The sequence below is a fragment of the Lutzomyia longipalpis genome, chromosome 2, assembly GCF_024334085.1.
Source record: "Lutzomyia longipalpis isolate SR_M1_2022 chromosome 2, ASM2433408v1".
Classification (NCBI taxonomy): Eukaryota; Metazoa; Arthropoda; class Insecta; order Diptera; family Psychodidae; genus Lutzomyia; species Lutzomyia longipalpis.
Window position 1 is genome coordinate 12680226 of NC_074708.1, and position 23253 is coordinate 12703478.

Below are 23253 nucleotides of genomic sequence, written 5' to 3' on the forward strand. Positions count from 1 at the left end.
CTCACGTGGTATCTGTGTACGTACACACATAATGTGCAAAAGAAATCGTTATGTCTGTGCAGAAAAGGTCCTTATATGTGTATCGATTGATAATAATCAATCACTGAATGAGTCTCGGCCGTGTCTGATATTAAAGTGAAACACATTGGAGGTTTAAGAAAAAAAAAGATGACTTGTGATTAGCTGTCTGCAATATTGAGGCAAAGTCATAGTATTGTCAGTCAATTGTTCACACTCAATGGATGCCGGCAGATTGCAAATGTTGCACGAATGACTTGTATTCTTTGCAGAACGTGTCTGAATATGGATGCTGTTTTGTTCAATAAATTACCATGAAGCAAAGACCGCTAAATCATTTCTTCGCGAGACAACCTCACCGTGGAGGCACCTTCAAGATCATGGTCTTCATTTTTGGAATATACATAGCATGTATGTAGGTATGTATGTATATGCATGTACATATTTTCCCCCCTTTCAATCGCCTTCAAACCACAAGAAATTATATTGTCAGCAACATTCTGTGGGAGAAAAAGAATTTCCAAACATAATCCAGAACATTGTGGTTCAAAGTGTATCCTTTTTTATGTACTTCCGCAAATTAAATTTAAATAATCCACAAAAAAGAAGCAACGGAAGAATCACTATTTTGTTGTTATTATTACTTGGCACAAAAGACCTGCAATATCTTCACGAAAATCATACCATTTTGCCCTCATCTAATTACACTTGAAAATCAATTGCTTGCGGCCAAAAAATACGAATAATTGCTAAACATACTGGTTATTTGGTGAGAAGAAAAATAAACTTGAAAAGAACCAAGAATGTATTCAAACATGGTTACGAATCATCGTAGAGATAACGCAAGAGGATAAGCAAATCTCAAAGCAATGTACGTATTTGGTGGCTTTAGACCTATAGGACGTCAGTTCTTTTGAAACATGTAATTATCTTTAATGATTGAACTCCTCGTATTTTTGGTGAAATGAAACAAATATAGTATAAACAGTAAGACAAGGAATGAAGAAGATATTCTTCCATTCTTGACGCTATGTACCTATATAATTCTAAATCAAAAACAAATATGGATAAAAACTTAAATCAAAAGAATACGAAAAAAATTGAGACTAATAAGATACTTTTACTAGAAAATAATAAATTCTTTTATTTATCTATTCTTCTTATAAAATGCAAAAAAAAATCCAGACTATTGAGAGAAAGTGTTGTAAAGGACATTCAACTGGAATTGAATTCATTATGATTTTATTGGGGGACAGAGATGTCATCGTCCTCTCTCCTCAATAATAAACCTGGTTTTGTGTATCAAAGAGGCAATCTGTGCAAGGTGTGAATTGAAACACTCACATTGATGCATTGAGAAGGGCTTTGAACCTTTCGCACATTTAAAGATTGTCATAAAAGTATGCGACTTTCCGTTTAATAATCTTCGTTTTTCATTCCCTTTCATTTAACATAAAGAAATCTTTAGGTACTGTAAGCTAGAAGCCTTAACGTAGATTTTCCCAGGATCTTATTCCGACATTAAAATTGTCTGAAAAATCATTTTTTAAACCAAAATTTTTAAATGTTGCCTGAGAAATTTTTAAACAAATTTTCTTTAGTCGAATCTATCCGGTTTTTGGGAAAAAAACTTTTCTATACCTCAATAAACTTAGAGATCTAACAAGAAAATTTTCCGAGTTACTCAGTGGCGTCCTCTAAATAATCTATCAGGATTTTTTTTAGTTTTTAAAATATGTTTTAATGTTAAAAAAAAGGCTTAAAGAAATTTTATAGAGTGAATTTTCCAATGTTAGAAAAAAATCATTAAAAGTATTAAATGTTAAACCCGATCGTTTTAAATAGATAGAATAGATAGAATTTCATTATTATTGTATTAGAATCTAAATAAATTTTTTTGAAGAAATTTAATCAATTTTTAATCATTTATTTTGAAAAGAAAATCTAATTTTATCGCTCTTAACAGATCTGAAAAAAAAGTTAATTTTTATCCAAATTAACAAATAAAACTAAATTCTGATTAATAAATAATTAAGGTTTATTTCTCGGGTAGCGTTCAGTCATAGATTTCTGTGGATAACCCCATCAATTCCTTATAATTCAAACGTTTTTTTTTGCATCTTCCTCTATGCCTGGGAATTTATTTTAAAGATTTTCTAATAACTTTTAATTTTTCTTTTTTAAATCAATAAAACCAAAAAAACAGCAAACTTATATTTCTTTCAAAAAAATATACATGGTACCACCAAAAACCTCACCTGTTTATAAAGACATTTTAATAAACATGTTAAGCATTTTATTCGTGACTTAAAGCTCTAAAATTTCAACAGTCAAAAATGGGTGTATGTAATTTGTTCTCAACCACTAATTAAAGTAGGATATTTATTGAATAACCCTTGTGAAGTGTAAACGTGACCCTCTACCAAAGTGTGAAGGTGAAACCCCTTATATGGGGTTGATACAAATATGCCAAAACCTCCTTCCATTCGATACGCAACGTAATGAACATGACGTTAATTCAATGGGCGGACAACATAGTCAAGTGCATAATACGATGCATGTTCGTAATGTGACAATTGTTAATTACACAGATACGGAATGTAATCCACAAAGCATAGTAATAACGAGGTCAATTGTGGTTCTCTTCACATTCAAATTTTACCTACATATGTACATATATGGAGCTTATATGATCATATTGTACCAATTGCTAAAATTTTGTTATTAAATTATCCGCATTAACTTGAATATTTTCAGTTATTTTATAAAGACTAATTAAATAGATTTGAATAAGTTTTTAGGTTTTTCATTTTCGATTTTTTACTATTTCTTTACTAAAGATTTTCTTTTTAATTCTTAAGATTGCTCCATTAAATGAGAAAATCTGGATAAATACGTTCACGTGTTACTTAAAAAATTCCTAATAATCTACTTGAGAGACTATCAAGATTGCAAGCATAATGCAAAATCATTTAATGTTGATTCTTTTCCCCTATGTCGATGCAACAGGTATAAAAGAGGCATAGAAAATGTAGAAATTCATCTCTGGCGATATATAAATGTCTCTTGTAGAACAAAAAAGATTGCTCAGAAGTGGGTTTAACAGAGGAGGAACTCAACAATGTCAAACAGTTGGGGGCTAGGTAACAATATGAAAAAAAAAGTTTATGCAATCCAGCTCGAATTCAGCATACAATGTTCCAGAAAAAATCACCCCTTTCCCTACAACGAGGAATTGCATGACCAGAATAGGCGAGTAACAATTGCTATACATTCTTTGCCAACAATTCTAAACAACACAGTGTGGCTTAATCGCATATGAGCGCTCCCTACCGCAGCATCTTCCAATGCAATCTCTTGCAGCATTGTAACATTGATTGTACGACGATTGTGTTCTATGTAGTTTGAGTATTTCGTAGAGGGAGATTGTAACTATGTATGAAGGATTTCCTTTAATTCCAATTGCCGCGCTTCCTTATTTTATTTTCTTTTCAAATAAGAAAAGGAACTTCTGGTAAGCTGAAGGGATCTAATTACAATATTTAATCTAATTTATTAAGGATTTATAAGACGAATCCTTAACAATCAAAAATATTTTCACATCTGCCCATGTAAGCTATATTGTTTGTAAAAATATAAAGGAGTTTATGTAATAATTCGTGGAACAATGAGGACACGATTTATATATCAGAAGATCAAAAAATAATAAGAAATCGTCAAAGATTTCGAAGAAAACGTTGGATTAAGTGGAAAAAGCTTTTTGGCTATTTCTTGTTCAATTTTATTAGTCCTCTCTGTGTCCCAATTTTTCCACAAATCATCACTTCTTTCTCATAACAATGCATAGACTCCTTTTAAAAGAAAACGCCAAAGTTATATGCTACCTTTTACGACATATTTCTCTAAATTCCAAACCACTGCACTATATAGAGATGTTGCAAACGCTGCGTTTTTTTCGTCGATCTCTGCGGACACCCCATTATTCTTAATTGTATTGGAGAGATATAAATCTGTTCTCGTCTGGAATACGAACGATACGAATCACTGATTTAGCAGGAAAAAAATATAAACACATACATTGTCCATTAATTTTCCTCTTTCTCTACTCAACTTTGTTTGCCAACATTTCAATATTCAAACCAATGCGGTTTCTCAAAAAGGATTTTATAAATTCTCAAACGATTTAGTTTGACTTTTTTGTATTGTATATTATGTAGTTTACACACAATATATTATACATATATAGCAATCTTGTGGGAAGTTGGAGAAGTTGAATAACAGCAAAGTATTGGAGAAAAAAAAGTAATAATCGTTTTATCAAGTTTTATTTTAGGCGATTTCTTAAATTAAATTTTTCTTATCTTTTATGGTTATTTCTTTTACCAATTTACCAACATTTTATTTTAGTTTAATTAGAGATTTTAGCTGTATATTATGTATTAGCTTAAATAAGTCCAATAGACGATAATCACTGTTAAATAAAATTCAGTTAAAATGCCAATCACTCTGTGTAATATCTTAAACCAAAGTACTTTAGTTAAACTTCGGTTATTTTAACTAATTAAATAAGTTATTGTGTTTGCGAAATCAATCTCTATCTTAAGATTTTAACCGATTAATTGGGTGGAAGATATCTGACAATTTGGATCATCGAGAGAGTATTTTGACCAATTCAATAAGTGAAAACATTTTGGGGAGAATGTAATTTGCTTGAATAACTTAACCATCTATCTTCCACCAATGAACGTAATCTTCAGTCTTTTTGACTTTTCAATCGGCTATATTTTCTTTTCACTGATTAACTTCTTTACTTTTAATCATTTCATTATGATATTCTGACTGTTTCATTCTGTTATTTTAACCAAATCATTCCTATTGTTTCAACTGTTTTATTCCTTTGGTCATATTTCGGTATTTTTGAACATTTAAATCGTTTTTTTTTATCATTTCATTGAATTTTTCCGTCATTTTCCTTATAAAATCGGTTATATTAACTGATTTATTCAATTAAAATGCATTTTCACTCATCACTTCAGTGATTTTAACCAAAACTTTTTAAGAGTGAATTCAGCTCGTCAAATATAGATTTCTTAATTTTTTTTACACAAAATAAATTAGAAAAAAAATCTTTACTTGATTAAAACATTAAAAAAAATATTTTATTGTATTTCCAAAATAATTGAGAAAAGTAGATCATAAGTTCTTTGGGCAAAAGAAATCGATGTGAGTTGAATTGGAAAAGCGGTCACCGCGAGATTGTCGTAAATAATCTTCTCTTTACCACACTGTAAAGAATAAATTTCTACCACATTAAACACCTTATGTGGTGTTCAATATAATCACAAAATTGCACACATTGTGCGCTCACTTTAACGATAAAATTCCCCCGGTAAATAAATAAGGGAAATATGCAGAAATCTCCAGTCATTTAAAATAATTTGAAACTCATTGAATTACTTGAATAACTTTTTTTTTATATAGGTATATAATATGCGAAAAGGGCAAGAGAAGAAGCATGAAAAAGAGAAGGTCTATGTTGGATTTCGCATAATTTTTGTTTGAGTAAAAGAACCCACACAGATTCGATACTGTTTAATGTGGGAAGATTCCGGTATTTCAGATTAAAATATTCCGTACACGCACCGTAAGAAAAGAAAGTAAGTATAAATCCTTTTATTGCAAAATACATATATGTACCTGAGAAAAAAACGATATTTTTCGGTCACTTTGAAATGTGATATTTTTTAAGAGCATTTTCTTTCAAAAAGAATTTTTAAATAAACAAAACAATAATCAAGAGTCTTGATAAGATGCGGATTCTGCAAGACATTTCCAAATGGAACAAGATTGAAAGATTGATTACATTCTTAAAGTAATCAAGCAGTGTGGGCAACTAATTGGTTATCAATATATCGTGTATTAATTTTTTTTAAAGAAATAATTAGTTTGAATTGTCTGCCTGATTGATCTCGAAAAATCCTTCGTGTTCAGATTACAGAGAATTTGTAAAGAATTGTTAACAATTACCAAGAAAACTACATTGGGTCTATCTGGTCTATCTTAAACGGATTGTCAGTCACTGATGTACCATACATATCAACTACGGAACGAGTAAGAAGTGACACAACAATGCTATCTTAAGCTTTTATACAAAAATACAATTGAATTAATTTTTTAAAGTATTTCAGAATTAAAAAAAAAAATTTTTAATGGGAAGCATTTTATAGAAAATTACTTAAAAATAAGACACAAAAAAAGTAAAAGAAAAACCCTTAATAAGATTTAAAAGAAAAACCTTCTAAAGAAAGATGTAATAACTTCATTGTCTCAAGAAGAGTCAAGATTTATTGAAGAGGTCTCACAAATTCTTCAGTCCAAATTGAGAATGGATGGAACTGTTTTCTTCTTTTGCCCATAACTTTAAAGAATTGTTTACACGTCACATCCCGACATCTTCGAAGCACTCATACGCGTATGGGGAAAATAAGAGAAAAAACTTCAAGTATTCTCCGACGGTAAATAAACTATAAGAATGAAAAAGTCGTGAGATAATTCGTTGATTTAAAAGAAAAAGAGTGAGAAATAAGAAATACTTCTGTATAATACAAAATAACTTGAAACAATAATAATTCGGAATCATCAATAAATTGATCTTTCTTAACCCATTTCTTACGATTGGACTACATTTTGTGAGACATTCTGTCCTTACAATTGAGAGATTGTTGTTTTGAGTTTTATTAATTATGTTTTAATTTTCCTTTTGTTTTTTTTTTATATTTTTTAGTTTTATCAAATTTAGTATTAATTTAGTTAGTTTTTATAAAAAATTACAGAAATTTTAATCTCAGAATTAGAACAAATTAAAGTTTGTATAAAAAAAAATGGCCTTTCCTAAGGGAATTTTTTTTTTTAAATCATAAGGAGATTTTTCATAAAAATTTGAATATTTTTTTGAATTGTTTTATTTTTGAATCTTTTTCTACATTTTAATTCTGTACATACTTAGAATCTGTCATATATGTTCTAGTCTTTGCTGGTTTTCATTATCTTTGTAAAAATAAAGGAAATAAAATAAAACAAAAAACAAAATTAATTAAGTAAAATTATAAATAATTATTTCTTTTTGATCAAAAATCATTGAAACTCGGCAGAAATGGGTTAAATTAAATACAATGACGGTACTTTATTGTTATGAACTACCTATATACCTACATATAGGTACATATAGGTAGGTAAAGGTACTCTTAACTCGCGGAAAAAAGAATACTTTTCAAGGCAATGATAAAGATTTTGACCTCTTACGAGGCAGTATATAAATAAATAAAAAGCAGTTGCGCCTTTGAGCACAATCTCCCTTTGAACCATCTTCGTTGCTCATTCGATTGCAAAAGTAGTCCATTATATATATTTTGGGACAACTTGGTGCACTTCTGGTGAATTAACAACAACAAAAAACTAAACCGCGCCATCCATACCTTCCGCCATGTGGACTTGGCATTATGTCTGACAACTTTTGCCTTTATTTATAGATTTCCATCGCGAAATGCTACAACACTGTTGCGCTTACATCATTTAACACATAATAAATTGGAAGTTGGCGTTATGTACGGGAACCGGTTATACACCTTAGAATTCTCTACCTTCTCTCCTTGCAATCATACGATTGATATTTATACTTGCAGGCAGTGCACCGAGAGTATGCCTGAAGAGCCCCTCAGAATAACATTCTCCCCTTTTGGGTCTTTGCCACTTTTGCAGCAAACGAAAAAGTCTCTCCGGCGGTACATCCCAACGAAGAGAAAAGTCCACAAAATTTTGCCCACATGAAAACGAACTCTTCACTCCCATCGGCTATATAGCCGTATTTTGGCGCGGGATCATTAAGAACCCAGCAAAGAATGCGTACTGATCAACTAAAGGCTTTTACGCGCTTGCCCCATTATCTACTCAGACACTTTGCCGACAAAAAAATCTCCACCCATTAAATTAGTCTGCCGATCACATGTATTTTTTTGGCAACAAATTCTCCTTCACAAAAAAAAGTAAACAAGAACATCAAAAAAATAAATAAGAAACAAAATAAGAATAACAAAAAGGAAATACGGGAAAAAAATCTCTCATTTAATAAAATTAAATTCCTCAAAAGCTCACCACTTTTCTCTGGCAGAGCTTTGATTTATATATAGCAATCGATCACTCAATCAGACGACTCAATCCCATTCACACCGCAAAAAGGAATGAAATTCAACTTCGTGTAAGAATTTTTATTGCAACCGCAACAATGATTACTGACTTTAATTTTGTATTTAAAGGCATAACTTTGCCAAGAAAACTGTCAGAAAATATGAATAAGCGCGAATTCTTGACAACTTGAGCTTTGTAGAAATAATAAATGTTAGAATCAAGGTTGGAACATTTGATTTTTTTTACAAGAAATGTAAGAAAATCTTAAGAGCGTAGGGGGATGTGGGATAGAATGGATTAAGTTTAGAAATCAAAATTAAAACCACTTTAAAAAATATATATATTGAAGACATTTTAATGAGTTTGGGAATTTTTCTCAAGAAAACTTCTATTCTAACGTCAGTTATTTTATTTTAATAAATTAAAAAATAAGGAAAAATATTTTTTTTAAAGGAGAAAATATTTTTTAAATAATAAAATAGTCATTAAATAAGATTAAATCATATAAAAATATTCCATCTGTAACCTTGCAATCGCGACTTTTCTAATCAGTTAAAGAATTTAGATTTTTCTTACACTACTGCTTGACCTTTAAATAGGATGTTTACTATGTAATTAAATCTTCCATTTACATTGATATCATTCATTTGGCATAGAGTGGTAATGGTTGAATTTTCTTTTTCAAAAAATCTATTTAATGATAAGAGATTGCAATAAGAAGCAAAACGTTTGAAGTCTTATATTGGAATTATAACCTTTTCAAATCTGTAAGGCTTAATTCACTTAAATTCTCGGTCTTAAGAAGTTATGAAATCCCATTTAGATCTTGGTTTTCAATTTATCGTAAAGCAATTTGTAGAATAAGTGCGAATCACTCTCAGAATTATATTTTATACCTACTCCATTACAATAGATAAGGGAGTATTGTCCAAATTCGATACTCTAGAGTTTTCTTAACCAATATTTTAACCCTTTTATAACTGCAAAGTTAGGCAGACTGAATTTCATTTTAAATTCTTGATATTAAATCTAGATTTGTTCAGGTTTTTTTTTAAATTGTCTAAAACTTCAATTTTTTAAACCAAAGAACAAAAGTTCTAAAACTTTGTCCTTAATCGAATACATTCGTTTTTGAAAAAAAAAAAAGAATCTTTCTTGAGACATTTTTTATTCATTCAAAGTCAAGAAAGGAAATTGTCTGAGCGTGGGTTAAATAACAGAACTGTTTAAAAAAATTGATTTTTAATTTTTTTTCAAAAACTTTCAGATAATTTGAAATACTAAAATATAAAGATCAGTAAATCAATATTGATCAATTTTGGACTATGCTCTCCTATTATATTACTCTATATTGTTCACAATAAGGAAATTATGACAATAAAGAGAATAAATCTTCTGAGATGGCAAATAGAGATAAGAAATATATATATTTAATATTATATAGGTATGTAAGTGTGTAGAAAAGATAAAGAAAAACTTACTTGCTGCTGGGCTTCTAACGGTTGGATTAACTGGTGGTGGCTTGCGGCTTAATGGCACGGTGATGGGTTCACCAGAAGCGGAGCATGGTGTTGCCGAAGATGAGTGGCAGGAGCCCTCGAGGGAACGTGCCGGAGTTGGCACTGTATTCGATCGCGGTAGTTCACCGTCGCACTGACTTTTGGGCGTTGTTTCAATTTGACCAGTAAGTGGCGGTGGTGTCGGTGGCACCTCATCCGCGGAGATTTGACGCGCCTCGTCCTGAGCCTGAGCACGTCTTAGGGCCGTCTGTAGGGCCATCACCCGCTGTCGTTCGGCCGTGAGGCGGCACTTTTCGCAGTTGCAGTAGCGAAATTTGCAGTAACGCTTGTGACCCTTTAGGGCAATCTTGAGGCCGTGATTGCGGCAGCGGGCGCAATTTGGCGGCGTCCTCGGGCTCAATGAGTTGCCGCTGGAGCTCGAGGCTCCCCCGCACAACTCATTCTTCGAGTCTGTGAGGTCCGAATTGGACATCACGTCGCTCCACGTATTGTGCTCCGACACCATCAACAGCGTGCCACTTGGAGTGAATTTAGCCAAGTTTCGTTCTTTTTTAGTTGTTGTTGATTGATCTCTTTCAGAGCTCACGATCACCTTCTAAGTTAAGATAATGACTTGAGCACACACGACTTTTTAGCACAATGAGGGTATGTCTTTACTGTCCAACCCTAAATGCAATGTATATTCTTTGTGATGCGAAATCTCTCACTTCTTGCGCCGATTGACTGTTTAACCAAAGACAAATAGTCATCACTTTTGCCACGTTTCTCTCACCTTTTCTCTTGGTCTTACTTCAGTGTCTATCTCTTTGGCATTTTCTGCCGACTCTCAAGACGAATAGATAGTGCTCAATCAGAGCTTGAGGGGGGTTTTTGGTTTTCTCTATATGATTATAACAGGAGGATAAAAGCGCACTCACAGCGGACGCTCAAAAGATAGGGTACCACACATATGTATGATTGAAGATCTCTTTCTGCAGAAACTTTATTCTTATATTACGCTAAGCATTAGGAGATGTCTTAAGAGTGAGAATGTCTTGTGCAAGTCAATCTTACAGCCATGGAGGTCAATTGAGTGGTAAACTTTTGAATTTGAATAATTAATTGTCTCTGATGGGGGTTCGCACGGAAGAGTTGTCAGTACCTTTACGCTTGGTCTCTGGCATACGGCACGTTTCTCGACACCATGGCAAGCATGGAGTGCAGCACAGTGAGGGAATAAGTTAAGAAAAAAAAATAAGAAACAGACAAAGTCTAGATATCGAAGCACAACTCGAAAGTTTTCAATGCACACCACCAAGAGAATTTTTCGCACGTCTCACACTCTCAGACTCTGTTGTGCTTTTTTGCACGCCTTAGACTTGTACTTTGTAAATATATATGTACTTTGTGTATATAGCTATATGTACTACAATGTAGTCGCAATGATAAAAGTGCCTGTAATTACAGCATCCACTTTATTTATATGGTGGAGCAACAAGTCACTAAATCGTCTCACAATGCAACTGTTGCCTATGTAGTCTCTGTGTTTTTGTGAATATATATAGCAATTGTAGGTATATATAGCAAATGTTTTTAAAACAAAAAATATCCACCAATTGTGTTTTTTTTGCAAGTTTGAACTCCCTCAGTGATGCCACTTTGAGTTTATTTTATATGTAGAAGAAACTGTTATTGCAGATTTGCTTCTTCCACCTTCACCAAGAGGAGGAAAAGAAGTTTTTTTTTTTTTCGCGCAATTATGCTGTACAACACTGTTGTAATGAACAATTGGTAGCCATTACGTGAGGGCTCATCACCATGTGACCAAACACGCAGTCTTCGCTAATTCACGTGTAATTAATCAAAACAGTTTGTTTTTTTTCGTCATCAACAAATCATAGCCCTAAGATTAAAAGTTCACTAAATGAGATTTAATGTTGTATATATGTCCCGCAGGTTTCATTTAAACTCAAACATAGTCTTTAGCAGCTCACATAATTTTCTCTCCGGTACACACAATGTTATTATCTCCCCGAGAGAGGGAGAGAGAGTGTGAAAACTTTAATTTTGTGAGTAACAACGCAAAAAATGATTTATTCACATCTATTAAATGCAGCGTAGTTTGAAAATTTTCAATACACTCACTTTTTTATTTTATTTCAAGTTTTCTTTTTAATTAAAAATCATCCACTTAGCGGTTTGTGTTATATATATCGCGAGAGATATATGTATTGTATATAGCAAAGAGGCGCCGTCACGCAAAAATTGGTCTGAATGAAAAAATGCAAATAGCCACCAAGGTTAAGGATTTTGCAAAAGCGCACCATGCAACTGTCGTCGATGGTGGTGTCAAACAGACTGAGGGTATAGTATCGATGCGGCGGTGATTTGAGCTATATGAGTGACACAGAGCACGGCTTGAGAGCAACTGAATACAGTCAATATGCACGGTCTTTCGGGTTGCGATAGTGCATACGGATTGCATATATACAATCCCATATGTATCGACACGCTCACGGTGCTGGTGAGCTTCTCCTCAACAGCAAATCGCATCAATGCCAAGATATTTTGCCGCTCAACGTCACTCACTCCTTTATTTGCAATCTTCACTGCATTCGCGCATATACGAACACATGGCTGGGAAAATGATCAAATGGTGGGACTCTCTGTGTGTATCATTACACCCGTAAACTTCGGAGGTAGCCTCTACAGGCAACTCATGCGGTAGTATTGATAAGCTCCACATGCGAAGAAAACTTTTGCTTGCAAATGTATGCACAAAAAGTCTCAAAGGGAGCCCCCTGTGTGATGAAAAACCTGGGATTCTATTTATCTCTCTCTCACACACTCATTCACTTCCAAAAGGTATGCTCCCCGTGCTTCCTGGACAATAGGGGGGCTAAGGGGTTTCACAGATATATAGCACGCAAGTGTAATGATTCGACAAAGAATTCGACAGTACACCCATGAGGTCCCCCCACATTTAACCAGTCTGCTCATAAGAAATGCCCGTAACAACCAACTTTCATTCCTACGCGAAATATTTCGCCTCCAGATAAGGAATTGGGAAGCTGGGTATGTAAATAAATTGCGTGATTGAGCTATATCATCAAATTATAAATAATGTACATAATAACCTGCGATGAAACTTACACAGCAAAAATTTGCTTATATTATTGGGAATTTACCTGATTTTGTGCAATAGTTGTTTTTTTTTTAAAGGTAATAGGGGGCTTTCATGATAAAATAAACGCGAGGGCATTTTTACGGACGAGAGTGTGTCGTTCATTAATTTTTCCAATATGAACATTCATTTCGTTATTCTTAAAAGGTTTTATTGTATGACAAAAAAATCATAGTAGTCTAAGCACTAAGCACATTCTAAAAAATCAGCTAGCTGACTTATTAATTTTTATATCGAGGGCTGCATTGTAAAACCGGCTAAGTCCGTTCGGAGTTCATACCGACTTAGCCGGTTTTACAATGCAGCCCTCGATATAGATTTAATACTTAGTGTGGCGCCCCGAATAGGGGGCACCACAGGGCTTTGGTCAAATCCCCCAGTAACCTCCACCCTCGTAGTCCTCAACTAATCTAAGAGCACTTTCACTGCGCAGCCATCCCCGCACAAGGCTGAGCTCCGACTAACTCTACTCTCGTCATCCCCTCTTTACTACTCTCACATAATTACTCTCTCAGTGCTCTCCTATATTCTCTTGAGGATTCTCGTACTTTCTCTCACCTATTTGAGGGTTTGTAACCTGGGGGCATAAGCCGTTGCCGAGGGAAGGGCAGCCGTTACAGTTACCGCCAATCTAAGGGTACTCACTCTATGAGCTAGGTTAATATTCGCTGGATAGTGAGTCGGGTGCTACATTAGATTTTCTGGAAAAGTTCTTTAGATTCGCAATTATTTTTCATAATAGTTTTTTTTTAAGCAAAATCTTAAATTTTTAAAAATAATTTGAGTTCTTTTATAGCAAAGAATTATGTCTCAACTATTTATTACAGAGAGACATTCTTAAGAAATTAAAAATGATGAAGCATTTTCTTTCATGGATCTATGTTCTAATTTATAGATTTTTTTAAACATTTATTTTCTGTTTTATTAAAAAATATATATTAAAAAAGCTGTGCTATTTTCATAAACAGCTCTTGTTTAGTGTTCTGTTTATTCTGTTTATTCAATATTTATTTAAAAATAAAGTCTTTAAAATTGATTTAGAATACTTAGAACAATTTAAAAATAGATTAATAATTTATCGTCTATATAGCTAGAAGTTATGCTCTCTTGTCTAGTAAAACATATATGACATATCTATGGGATATTAATCTAGCAAAGACTTCTTATTATTTTTATAGGAATAAGATAATTATAATTTTAATTTTTCTTTATGAACCAGAATTTAATCTTTAAAAAATCAATAATAAGTCGAAAAGCATTAATAATTGTTAAAAATTAAATATGCTTACATGGTAATCTCACAAAGAGATAAAGATAAACTTTTTTGAAACATGAAAAAATCTTTAAATTATTAGCTTTTTTAAAAGATTTATTAAAAAAGTTTTTTTTTCAATCTAATTATGTTTTTTTTATGTTGTAATGCTTTTTATCTTTTTTTTACCCAACTAATTTTTTTATAAAAAAAATATATAATTCATATAGATTTCCTAGAATTCTTCATAAATAAAATTGAATTTATAAGTAAAGATATATAAGTACGTCACAAAGGTAGTCTTTTAATCGAATACGCATATACAGAGTTGCCTAACTAAATTTGCACAAGTGAAATCTTACATTACTTGCATGTTGACTTAGAGTTGTGTTAATTGAAGAAGGCACCCTCTTTGGGTTCCGGTTCATGGTGAACATCAATTCACCAACACACTGGAAGGAAATGCATCCAAAGGCATTTTCATGCAATTTCTCGCTCACTCTTGCGGAGCACGTTTTCCCGCCACATGAAAGAGGCGAATGTCTGTGCGCGATTTGTGTAACTGTTCCATGGGTTAAATTTGCACAATGTATCAAATAGGTAAAGTACAGTGGCGAAAATATTGGCGCAGTCGCAATTAAAGTCCATACTACGTCTTAGTTTTCTTTTACATGATCGAGGGACGGTGAATTTTCTAAGAGTTTCAATTTTCTTACAGATATTTAAATTCAAATCCAATATGGTTACAAATTGTGCCTAAATACGTCTAAATAAAAACGTTAGAATACTATGGTCCTGCCGGGTACAGATTTGTAAGAAATTTAAGTATTTATTATACGGCATCCCAAAATTATTTTCTGAGTTTAAAAATCATCTCTCAACGTGTTAAATAAAGATTTCAAATTTAAAATTAATTTATTGAAAGCATAATAAAAATTTAAAAAAGAAGTTTATTATGTAAATTGTTTATTCTAATACTAATATATTAAATAAAATTCTGATATTTCAATTTTATTTTCATCTTCCTGTATTTCTAATGCCTTTATTTATTTTTACTTATTTTTTTCAAAAAAAATTTTATATTAGTAGCCCTCAATGATTATTTTCAAAATCTATAAAAAAAATTCTAATTATTATAAAAAAAAGCCTGATTCTAACCCAGTTTGGCCTATTTATTTGTTATCTTATGAGTGCTAAATTTTCAATAAGATTAAAAAGGATATGTCAGTACATTCTTGGTTCTAACCCAAATGTTTCATAAACGAAAGATCGCGCTTTAAATCGCGTGCACCATCTGCCACATTGCACCATTATTTTCCTCACATATCTACAATGGCGCTGTTGGTATAACAAACTGCTGTGGACTTTTGAACATGCAAAGGCATACCTTAAATATGCCCCCTTCCCTTCTTCTTTTCAATATGACAAGAACAATGCCTTGCGATCATGAATGATCAATGATCAACGTATAAATTCGCTGTAGGACTAAAAGTTAGCCGGCAGGAAGCTGCTATCATTTCACGAATAAAATTTTCATGCTGCGATTAACAAAGTAATATATATATATATATATATATATATATATATATATATATATATATATATTTTTTTTTTTTTTTTGAAAATAAATTGATCTATATTTCGGATTGAACTCTTTTGCAGCATTTATTGAGCCATTTTAATCACTAAATAAGGTTTATGGGGGTTTTCTTGAAATTTTATCTTTGCTTCATGCAATGCAATTTTGTCTGCTTTACGTTTTGCTTTTCCTTCTTCACATCAAGGTTCAATATATAGCAAACATAGTTTGCAGATTGCAACAGTGATATTATATAACATGCAAATTTTATGTTTATTTTATTGTAAATTTTTTTTTATTAGAAATGGTTCAATTGATCTTGCAAGATCTTCTTGTTAACGTCATTTTATGGACTTATTGTGGAGAGTCTACAAATTGAAATTACTCTTGAGGAAATATTTTCTATTATTTTTTACGAGCGCAGTCAAGGTGATGAAAAGAATTTAAGCTTTCAAATTTTCTTTTTATTAAAATTTTTATGAGTTTTTTTTTTAATTGTTTTTGCTTAGTATTGAAGATTATTTTTGATCCTAATTTTATTTTTAATGTTTAATCTGAACTTGATTCTTGAACTTTATGAGAAAGGTATCTTAGTCTTTTTTATTTAAAGAATAATTAAATTCAAGACTTGCTTTGAAACTCGACAACGTGTAATAGAACTTTTTTTTAAAAGAAAAATACTTCTAAGAGAATTTCAAAAACAGCTTTTAGAGAATTAATTCGGTATATTTTATGGATTAAATCCATTTGAAACGCCTATTATTCATAATTTGCATAAAATTTTTATGTCAAGTGAATTTTCTCGCACACACGTCATAAATTCAAACAAATAAATAAATTTTTGAGGCATGAGAATGGATTATTACGCGCAATGTCTTGTCTTTTTTACACCTGATTTGGCATTTGAATTGAAATGGCATTATACCTAATCTTAGTCGATCAATGCACTAAACTGTTTAATGCAAGTCACCGCACAAAGTAACAAGCTTTATGCCAAACGTATCATTTAATTGAATCATTGCAAATTCCCTCATAAGAAATTCAGAAATCCCGAAGTGATCTCAACTTTTATGCAGCACACACCGCAGTCATCATTTAGAAAGACATCTTGGCACGAGAAACGGCAAAAGTCAATATTATATAGATCACGATCACTCTTTTAACTTTAAATTCCTTCAATGAAAAAAAAAACTATCAAAAGAATTCTCTTTAACCAGAAAATTGTCTTTTCTTACCGTCATTGAGAAATGGAATTTTTAATTACAAAAATTCTTTCAATTAATTGTCCGGAGCTGAAGAATCTCTTGCGATGAGACCAGTTTGAAATTATGTATGAAAAATTGCTTCCTCCTTTTCCTTCAAGAAGTTCTCTTTCGCAAATCGGTTAAGTCGAAATATATTTCCATTTTTTGCCTGACCTCTCTTCGCGTGTAAAGAATAAATTTGCATTGGCGATTTTAGATATGATACTAACGATGTTAACATTGGACACATCTGCGATGACATTTGTATAGATCGCTTTAGTCTCTTCCGTAGGTATATAGAAGACAATTTCAGTTTATATTTTTTAATTGTTTGAGAACTATGTACAATGCTTAAAGATTTTGTAGTTCCTACACGTCGTCAGATTATGTAGCTACGTGTTGAAAGATTATTCTTGAAGAAATATTTGGCATAGCTAACATGTATTCTTTGCCACTTACAAACACTTTTACCTATCCAAAAAAATTAAAGAAATGAATGCGACTATTTACCTTCGTTTCAGAAAAGATCTATGCTATACTATATAAAAAAAAATATGTATGGGATATGTAATTGATAAAAGTTGAATGTAGGGGAAGACGGGGTAATTTGGCCACTTTGGCAAAGTCATTTATGGCAATATCTCAAGTATGGTAAATGCTAGAAAATCCATTTCTCCACAGTTTATACTCCCCATAGAAATATTCATTCGTACCAAGTTTGGGGAAAATCCGATCATTGGATTTTCTTTTGTTTAAGAAAAATCATTTTTTCATATTTTCAAGTGCTTTTTGCATTTTGGAAATTCGTCATTTTCGAAAAAAATTTAACACTTAAAAATTAACTTTAAGGCCATTATGGGTCATTGATCCCTCATAAACACGATAGTGACATCCATTTTCCGATATCACAAACAGATTTTCCTGTGGAAATGGTTTTATCCGGAAAATTGGAGTGGGGTAATTTGGCCACTTGAGTTTTTCCGGCAGAATTTTCCGACCACATTCAAGATATTAATTATGGTTGTGCTTTTTAATGTTTTCTTAATGATTATAAGCAAAGTATGACAAAAGATTTAAGCTAGAAAAAGAAATTTACGATAATTTGAAAAATGGCCTTTTTGAGTCCATGCTCGTTTATGGTTCAGAAAATGATAAAGTTTGAGGCTCTGTTAAATATTTTTATCTGGCAAATTACTGGAAACGAATCTTAGATAAATATCCTAACCAATAAAATAATCGAAAAAATAAAATTTTGTTGTTGTCCAAAAATTTTCATATTTAACAATTTGTGCGCCAAAGTGTCCAAATTACCCGTGCTCGGGGTAACTTGGCCACTAAGCTAAGGGTCTAGGAAAATGGAAAATTCACCCATTTCTCATCGAGATAGAAAAAAGTGTTAGGCCGGAAAATTTCCTACAAAATAGGGCTATTTGTTTTTCTTCGTACTACCACACTTGCTTGATATATCCCAAAAATCCATAAAGTGGCCAAATTACCCCGTCCTCCCCTATTCATAGCGCGTGAATTGTGCAGAGAGACAATTTCTAGCATGTAGGTGTTATTACGCAAAGTTTAGTTGATTTTCTTCTATTCTTACATTATACTCTTCCTTGCATGACGACACATTCAACCTGCCCTCTTGTGGATTCTATATATTTGTACGAGGTAAATTGTCGCTTCGCTCCAATTTACCTCACTTATAAATCCCGAAACATAATTTTGCAAAGAGAAGAAATCAATTTCATACAACACTTTAGGCGCCAAATTCAAAAATTCGCAAAAACTGCATGAAATCTATATGGGGGCTACCTGAAGGGGGGCTTTGGGGGGAAAATGAATAAGGCCATCTGAAACCGCCTGTTATAAGGAGCCTCTGTACCAAATTTCATCACGGTCGGGCAAACGGTGTGGACTTGTATAGAAAAGAAGGAACGACGTTCACCAACAAACAGACCTTTCTTTATTAATATATATTACACATAAATAATTTTTGCCAATTTTACTACTCAGTGGCTTCTTAACCCATTTTTGCATGATTCAAAAAAATCATATTATTATTATTTTTTTATAGTTTTTCCTAAAGCCCTAATTTTTTGGTTTTCTGTCAGAAAATTTACTCAGAAAAAATCACGTTTCCTCAAAGCTTTCGGCCAACATCAGGGAGTTGTAGAGAAAAACTCTTCATTAAAAGAAAATTTTTAACAAAAAATGAATTAAAATTCTTTTATCAACGAAGTATTGATATCTTGGAATATTTTTTTCGTTTACTTTTCCTGTAATTTCTTATTTATTTGTAAGAAAATCTCTTTAGAGCGTTCTCCTCTTATAAAGATTTAGCGGAAGTAACAAATGGTTAATTAAAAACAGGTTAAAATATTAACTAAAAGGATTGAAAAAAGGAAAAATGGAAATTTTTAAAGATATTAAAGACTGTGGTCACCTAGGAAATTTTTCTTCACAGATTCAATCGAATTTCTAGAAATAAGAGGCAAAGAATTAAAAATCATAAAAGTTGTAAAAATTTTCTTTGATAAATAATGCCGAAAACTCTGGAAAAACATGATTATTTCTAGGTGAGAATTCTTCCACAACTGATGAAAAACCCAGAAGATGATAAATTAAATAAAACTTTGGACAAATCATCGCTTTTTCCCAAATTTTCATCTCATTTCCAAATTTCTTTACAGTCTGTAAAAGTTTTATTACTTTGTCTCCAAAAATTGGCAAATCTTTTAAGTTCCTTTGAGTACAGAAAGAATTTTTCATTGAAGAAAGAAATCAAATTACGAAAATAAATAAGAAAATTAATCTTCTATGTGTTGCTGGTATATGCAATAAACTCACCACATAGAAAATGTTAAAGTTAGCTCAATGATATATTCTTTTCTATTTATGAGACATTTGTATGTATTACACTTATCTCACTTTTGAGTTTAGAGACTGTTGCACACGTGAAAACTTCACCTATCATAATGAAGGTATAAATGAGAGTTAAATTGTTTTCATGGGACTCCCTTGCAATTCACCTTTCCTCACCATCGTCCACTACCTTATTATAACTTTCCTAACTTTCTTATTTCTCATAAGAAGTTCCTTAATCTTTTAGATCAAATTGAACATTTCGTACACTTTATAGTGAGATAGTGAACGTCAATGCACTACTGGGACTGTGCAAAAAAAAAGCTCAAAAATCTATTTTTCCAAAAATTTTTCTCCAAAGACTTTATAGGTAACAAAAGGACTTCAGAGTAATAGAGAAAGAGGGAAAGATTAGAGGATTGGTGAGATAAATAAAATGAGATATTTATTGTTCAAAAATTCCTTTTTAATCTGTCTTATCTAGAGTTTAAGACCTGAAATTGCAAATTGTGATATAATCAACTTAAGGAGGTATTTATCGTAAGATGCTTCGTCGATGTTTCGCACAAGGCTACGGATTTCTTATGGTTTCTTTGCTTAAGTGGATCACATAATACCACATGTATATCCACATTGGAACCGTTATCAGTATGATTGACCATATATGTCATGACCGAGAAGAAAAGTCATTTTTTTAAATTAAATAAACGATACATTAAGTACTTAACTAGTTAATTTCTTTTTTTTAATAAAAAGAAATTAAGACAAATTTATTTTTTAAATTGGATTTCTTTCATTTTGCAGATATTCCTTATATTTCATTCGAACATAAGCTTAAAAAAAATACATTGTTTCTATTTCCTTATCTCATGGCTGTCGCGAATACTTGGCCAAGAGATACTTTACATTTTGGACAAAAATGAATTTATATGTGAGAGAAGCGTGGCATGATATCCGCGAGTCACCTCTCCGTCTTTTCTCAGTCTTTTAACCATTCGTACGCCAAAAGGGGGTAAAGAAGTGACCTCAGATGGTCATTTATAAAAAAAAGAATTGTAATCAAGTGAAGTATTAATGACTTCTTAGTTATAACTTAAATGAGGAAATAAGAAAATGTAGATATTTAAAACAGTTTAAAAATCTTGCATTAAAAGGATGATTTTTATCACTGTTTGGAGCTCCCGGTCGATCGCAACTCTTTAACTTTTTTCTATGGCTGTGAAAATTAATGTATAGTCCATAAGGAATCTTTATGTTCACTGGGCATTCTATTCTATTCTATTCTTATAAGAACATGTTTTTCATTATTTTTAAATTGATTTTTTTTTCATTTTTTGAGACATTTTTTGTACAGTGAAGTACGGAAATTCAATTTTTCCGTTTTTCAGTTTTAAGAATTCAAAATTATTTTTCTTGCTGTTGTACTTGATCATTAAACAATAATTATTTATTCCAAAATCCAATTAAAAATTATATAAATTGAATGAGAGGAATTTGACCGTTATGGAATTTTTGAATTCTATTTTTTACATTATTATTTTTTTGATTTATTCTGCGGATACCTCCATACACTCGTTTGTAGCGAGGATAATAAAGATTATTATTATTATTATTATTCTGCGGATATCAGACTATAACGAAATTTCCACAAAAATTTTCTTAGATAAAGAATGTTAAAATTATGAAGCAGTAACAAAAGAAAAAATATCTCTGAAGTCTTTCACGAACCCCTCATGGCGTACGAAGGGTTAAGAAAAAATTAAGTCACAATCACACATAATGTTCTCTTCTTTTTCTCACACGAGCTCATCAATATGGGGCTATATGTATGCAAAGAGAGGCAGATGTGATAAAAAATTCGCATCAGAAGATACATTGGCGGGTTTTAGACTTATAGAAATTCAATTAAATAAAATGGCATCCAATTGGGCCATTATTGGCATTTAATATCATTTTATTTTTCAACATTTTTACCTCTAATATTACATACACTGCACGATATCACATATTTTCCACGCTAATTTGTACAAAAAGTCCTTAAAGTGACATTTATGACGATTGAGTTGCACTGTGCTTGCACTTGTGGAAATGTCAACAGAGAGGATAAGAACACATTTTGTATGCAAAAACGGAATTCTCAATTTAATTTTCTCGTTACACTCTGTGGGGAAAATGAGAATTTCTTTTTATATTAAAAAAAATTTTAATTGTATATGATTGCGCCGGTTAGAAACTGCACGATCGCCGAGTATCGCTACACTGTTGCTTATTTTGTTGCGATATTTGCAGTATCACATTGAATAAAAAAAGATAATTTAAATATCGAGGGTTGGAAAATATACTATACTAATTCATTTTTGTTGATTTTCAGGAGAGCGGTTTGAAGTTTGAGATTTACATTGCTTCTTATGTAAAACTTTTTACAGTTTTCGCTGTAACTTTGTAGGGAACAAATATTCGATTTTGTCCTTTTGAGGGAAGATGAAGGACATTAAAAACAATCGAAAAATGCGTTAAAAATATACTATACTAACTCGACTTAGTATAGTGTATTTTCCAACCCTCGATATAGCCAAAGCACAAATACACACACACACATTCACATATAGCGCAAAATCGCTATGTATGTATATAGTCTGCTCCACTACCTATAAACATAATATGAATTGCTCTTCCAACCTCAATGAATATGTATATTCTGCATGGTTTATTTAGCAAAGTCACAAACTCAGCGGGACTATTTTGAACCGTATGTTGGAGTCACATCTCTGGATTGTAATCTAAATGTCTGGCATTCCGATAGACACAGAGACACAGACACTTCGCGAAGATCTCCTACGGAAAAGTCAACCTCAATTTTGCAAAAATCTTTATCAGCGCAAAACTCTCTTTTTATTTTATTTTTTTATTTTTTAAATATGGTTCTCTCTCCAACAAAAGCAGCCCCGTTTGGAGCGAGCAAACGCGAAGTGTCCAACTTCAGTGCTGTTCGGTACGACTCTGCGCGCGAGGCTTGAGTATGTCGATGTGCAAAGTATCGAGAAAATTGAAAACGTTGCCCCCAAACCCCGCTTCTTCCTATAAATAATTCAATCTACTTGAGGCCACAGCGTGTTTCACCAGCACGACTTTCATTTTCCTCACAGCTACCAACCATTCTTGAGGAGATGCATTGAACCAAAATGAGCAAAAGAGAAGCATTTAAACGGCGCATTTTTGCGCGATAGGCACATACCTGACTTTGATGCACCTCTCCATGCCTGATGGAATTTCTTTTTACTCATTTTCCTTCCCATTTTGACACCTGCTTTAGAATCTTAATGATTACAAAGTGTTCCAAAAATACCGCCAATACTCCGAATTGTGCTATGTATGTACATAATACGAGACCCTTCCATTTAATTCCCTTTATTACCCGACTGAACACGAAAGAT

General features: G+C 32.1%; 1 protein-coding gene across 3 annotated transcripts; it reads right to left on the reverse strand.

The window, feature by feature from the left end:
* Window positions 1-2188: 2188 nt before the first annotated feature.
* On the reverse strand, window positions 2189-22821 carry LOC129790740 (protein doublesex-like). 3 transcript variants are annotated; one of them, XM_055828431.1, is made up of 3 exons: window positions 22499-22821; window positions 21794-21980; window positions 2189-10317 (listed from the first exon to the last, which is right to left on the reverse strand). In XM_055828431.1, the coding sequence occupies exon 3, from the start codon at window positions 10225-10227 to the stop codon at window positions 9544-9546; it is 684 nt and encodes a 227-aa protein (XP_055684406.1). In that variant the 5' UTR covers window positions 10228-10317; window positions 21794-21980; window positions 22499-22821; the 3' UTR covers window positions 2189-9543. The 3 variants fall into 3 exon arrangements, with proteins under 3 accessions (XP_055684406.1, XP_055684405.1, XP_055684404.1); XM_055828430.1 differs by having other exon boundaries at window positions 22468-22821; XM_055828429.1 differs by lacking the exons at window positions 21794-21980; window positions 22499-22821 and adding an exon at window positions 13577-17469 and having other exon boundaries at window positions 2189-13125.
* Window positions 22822-23253: the final 432 nt, after the last annotated feature.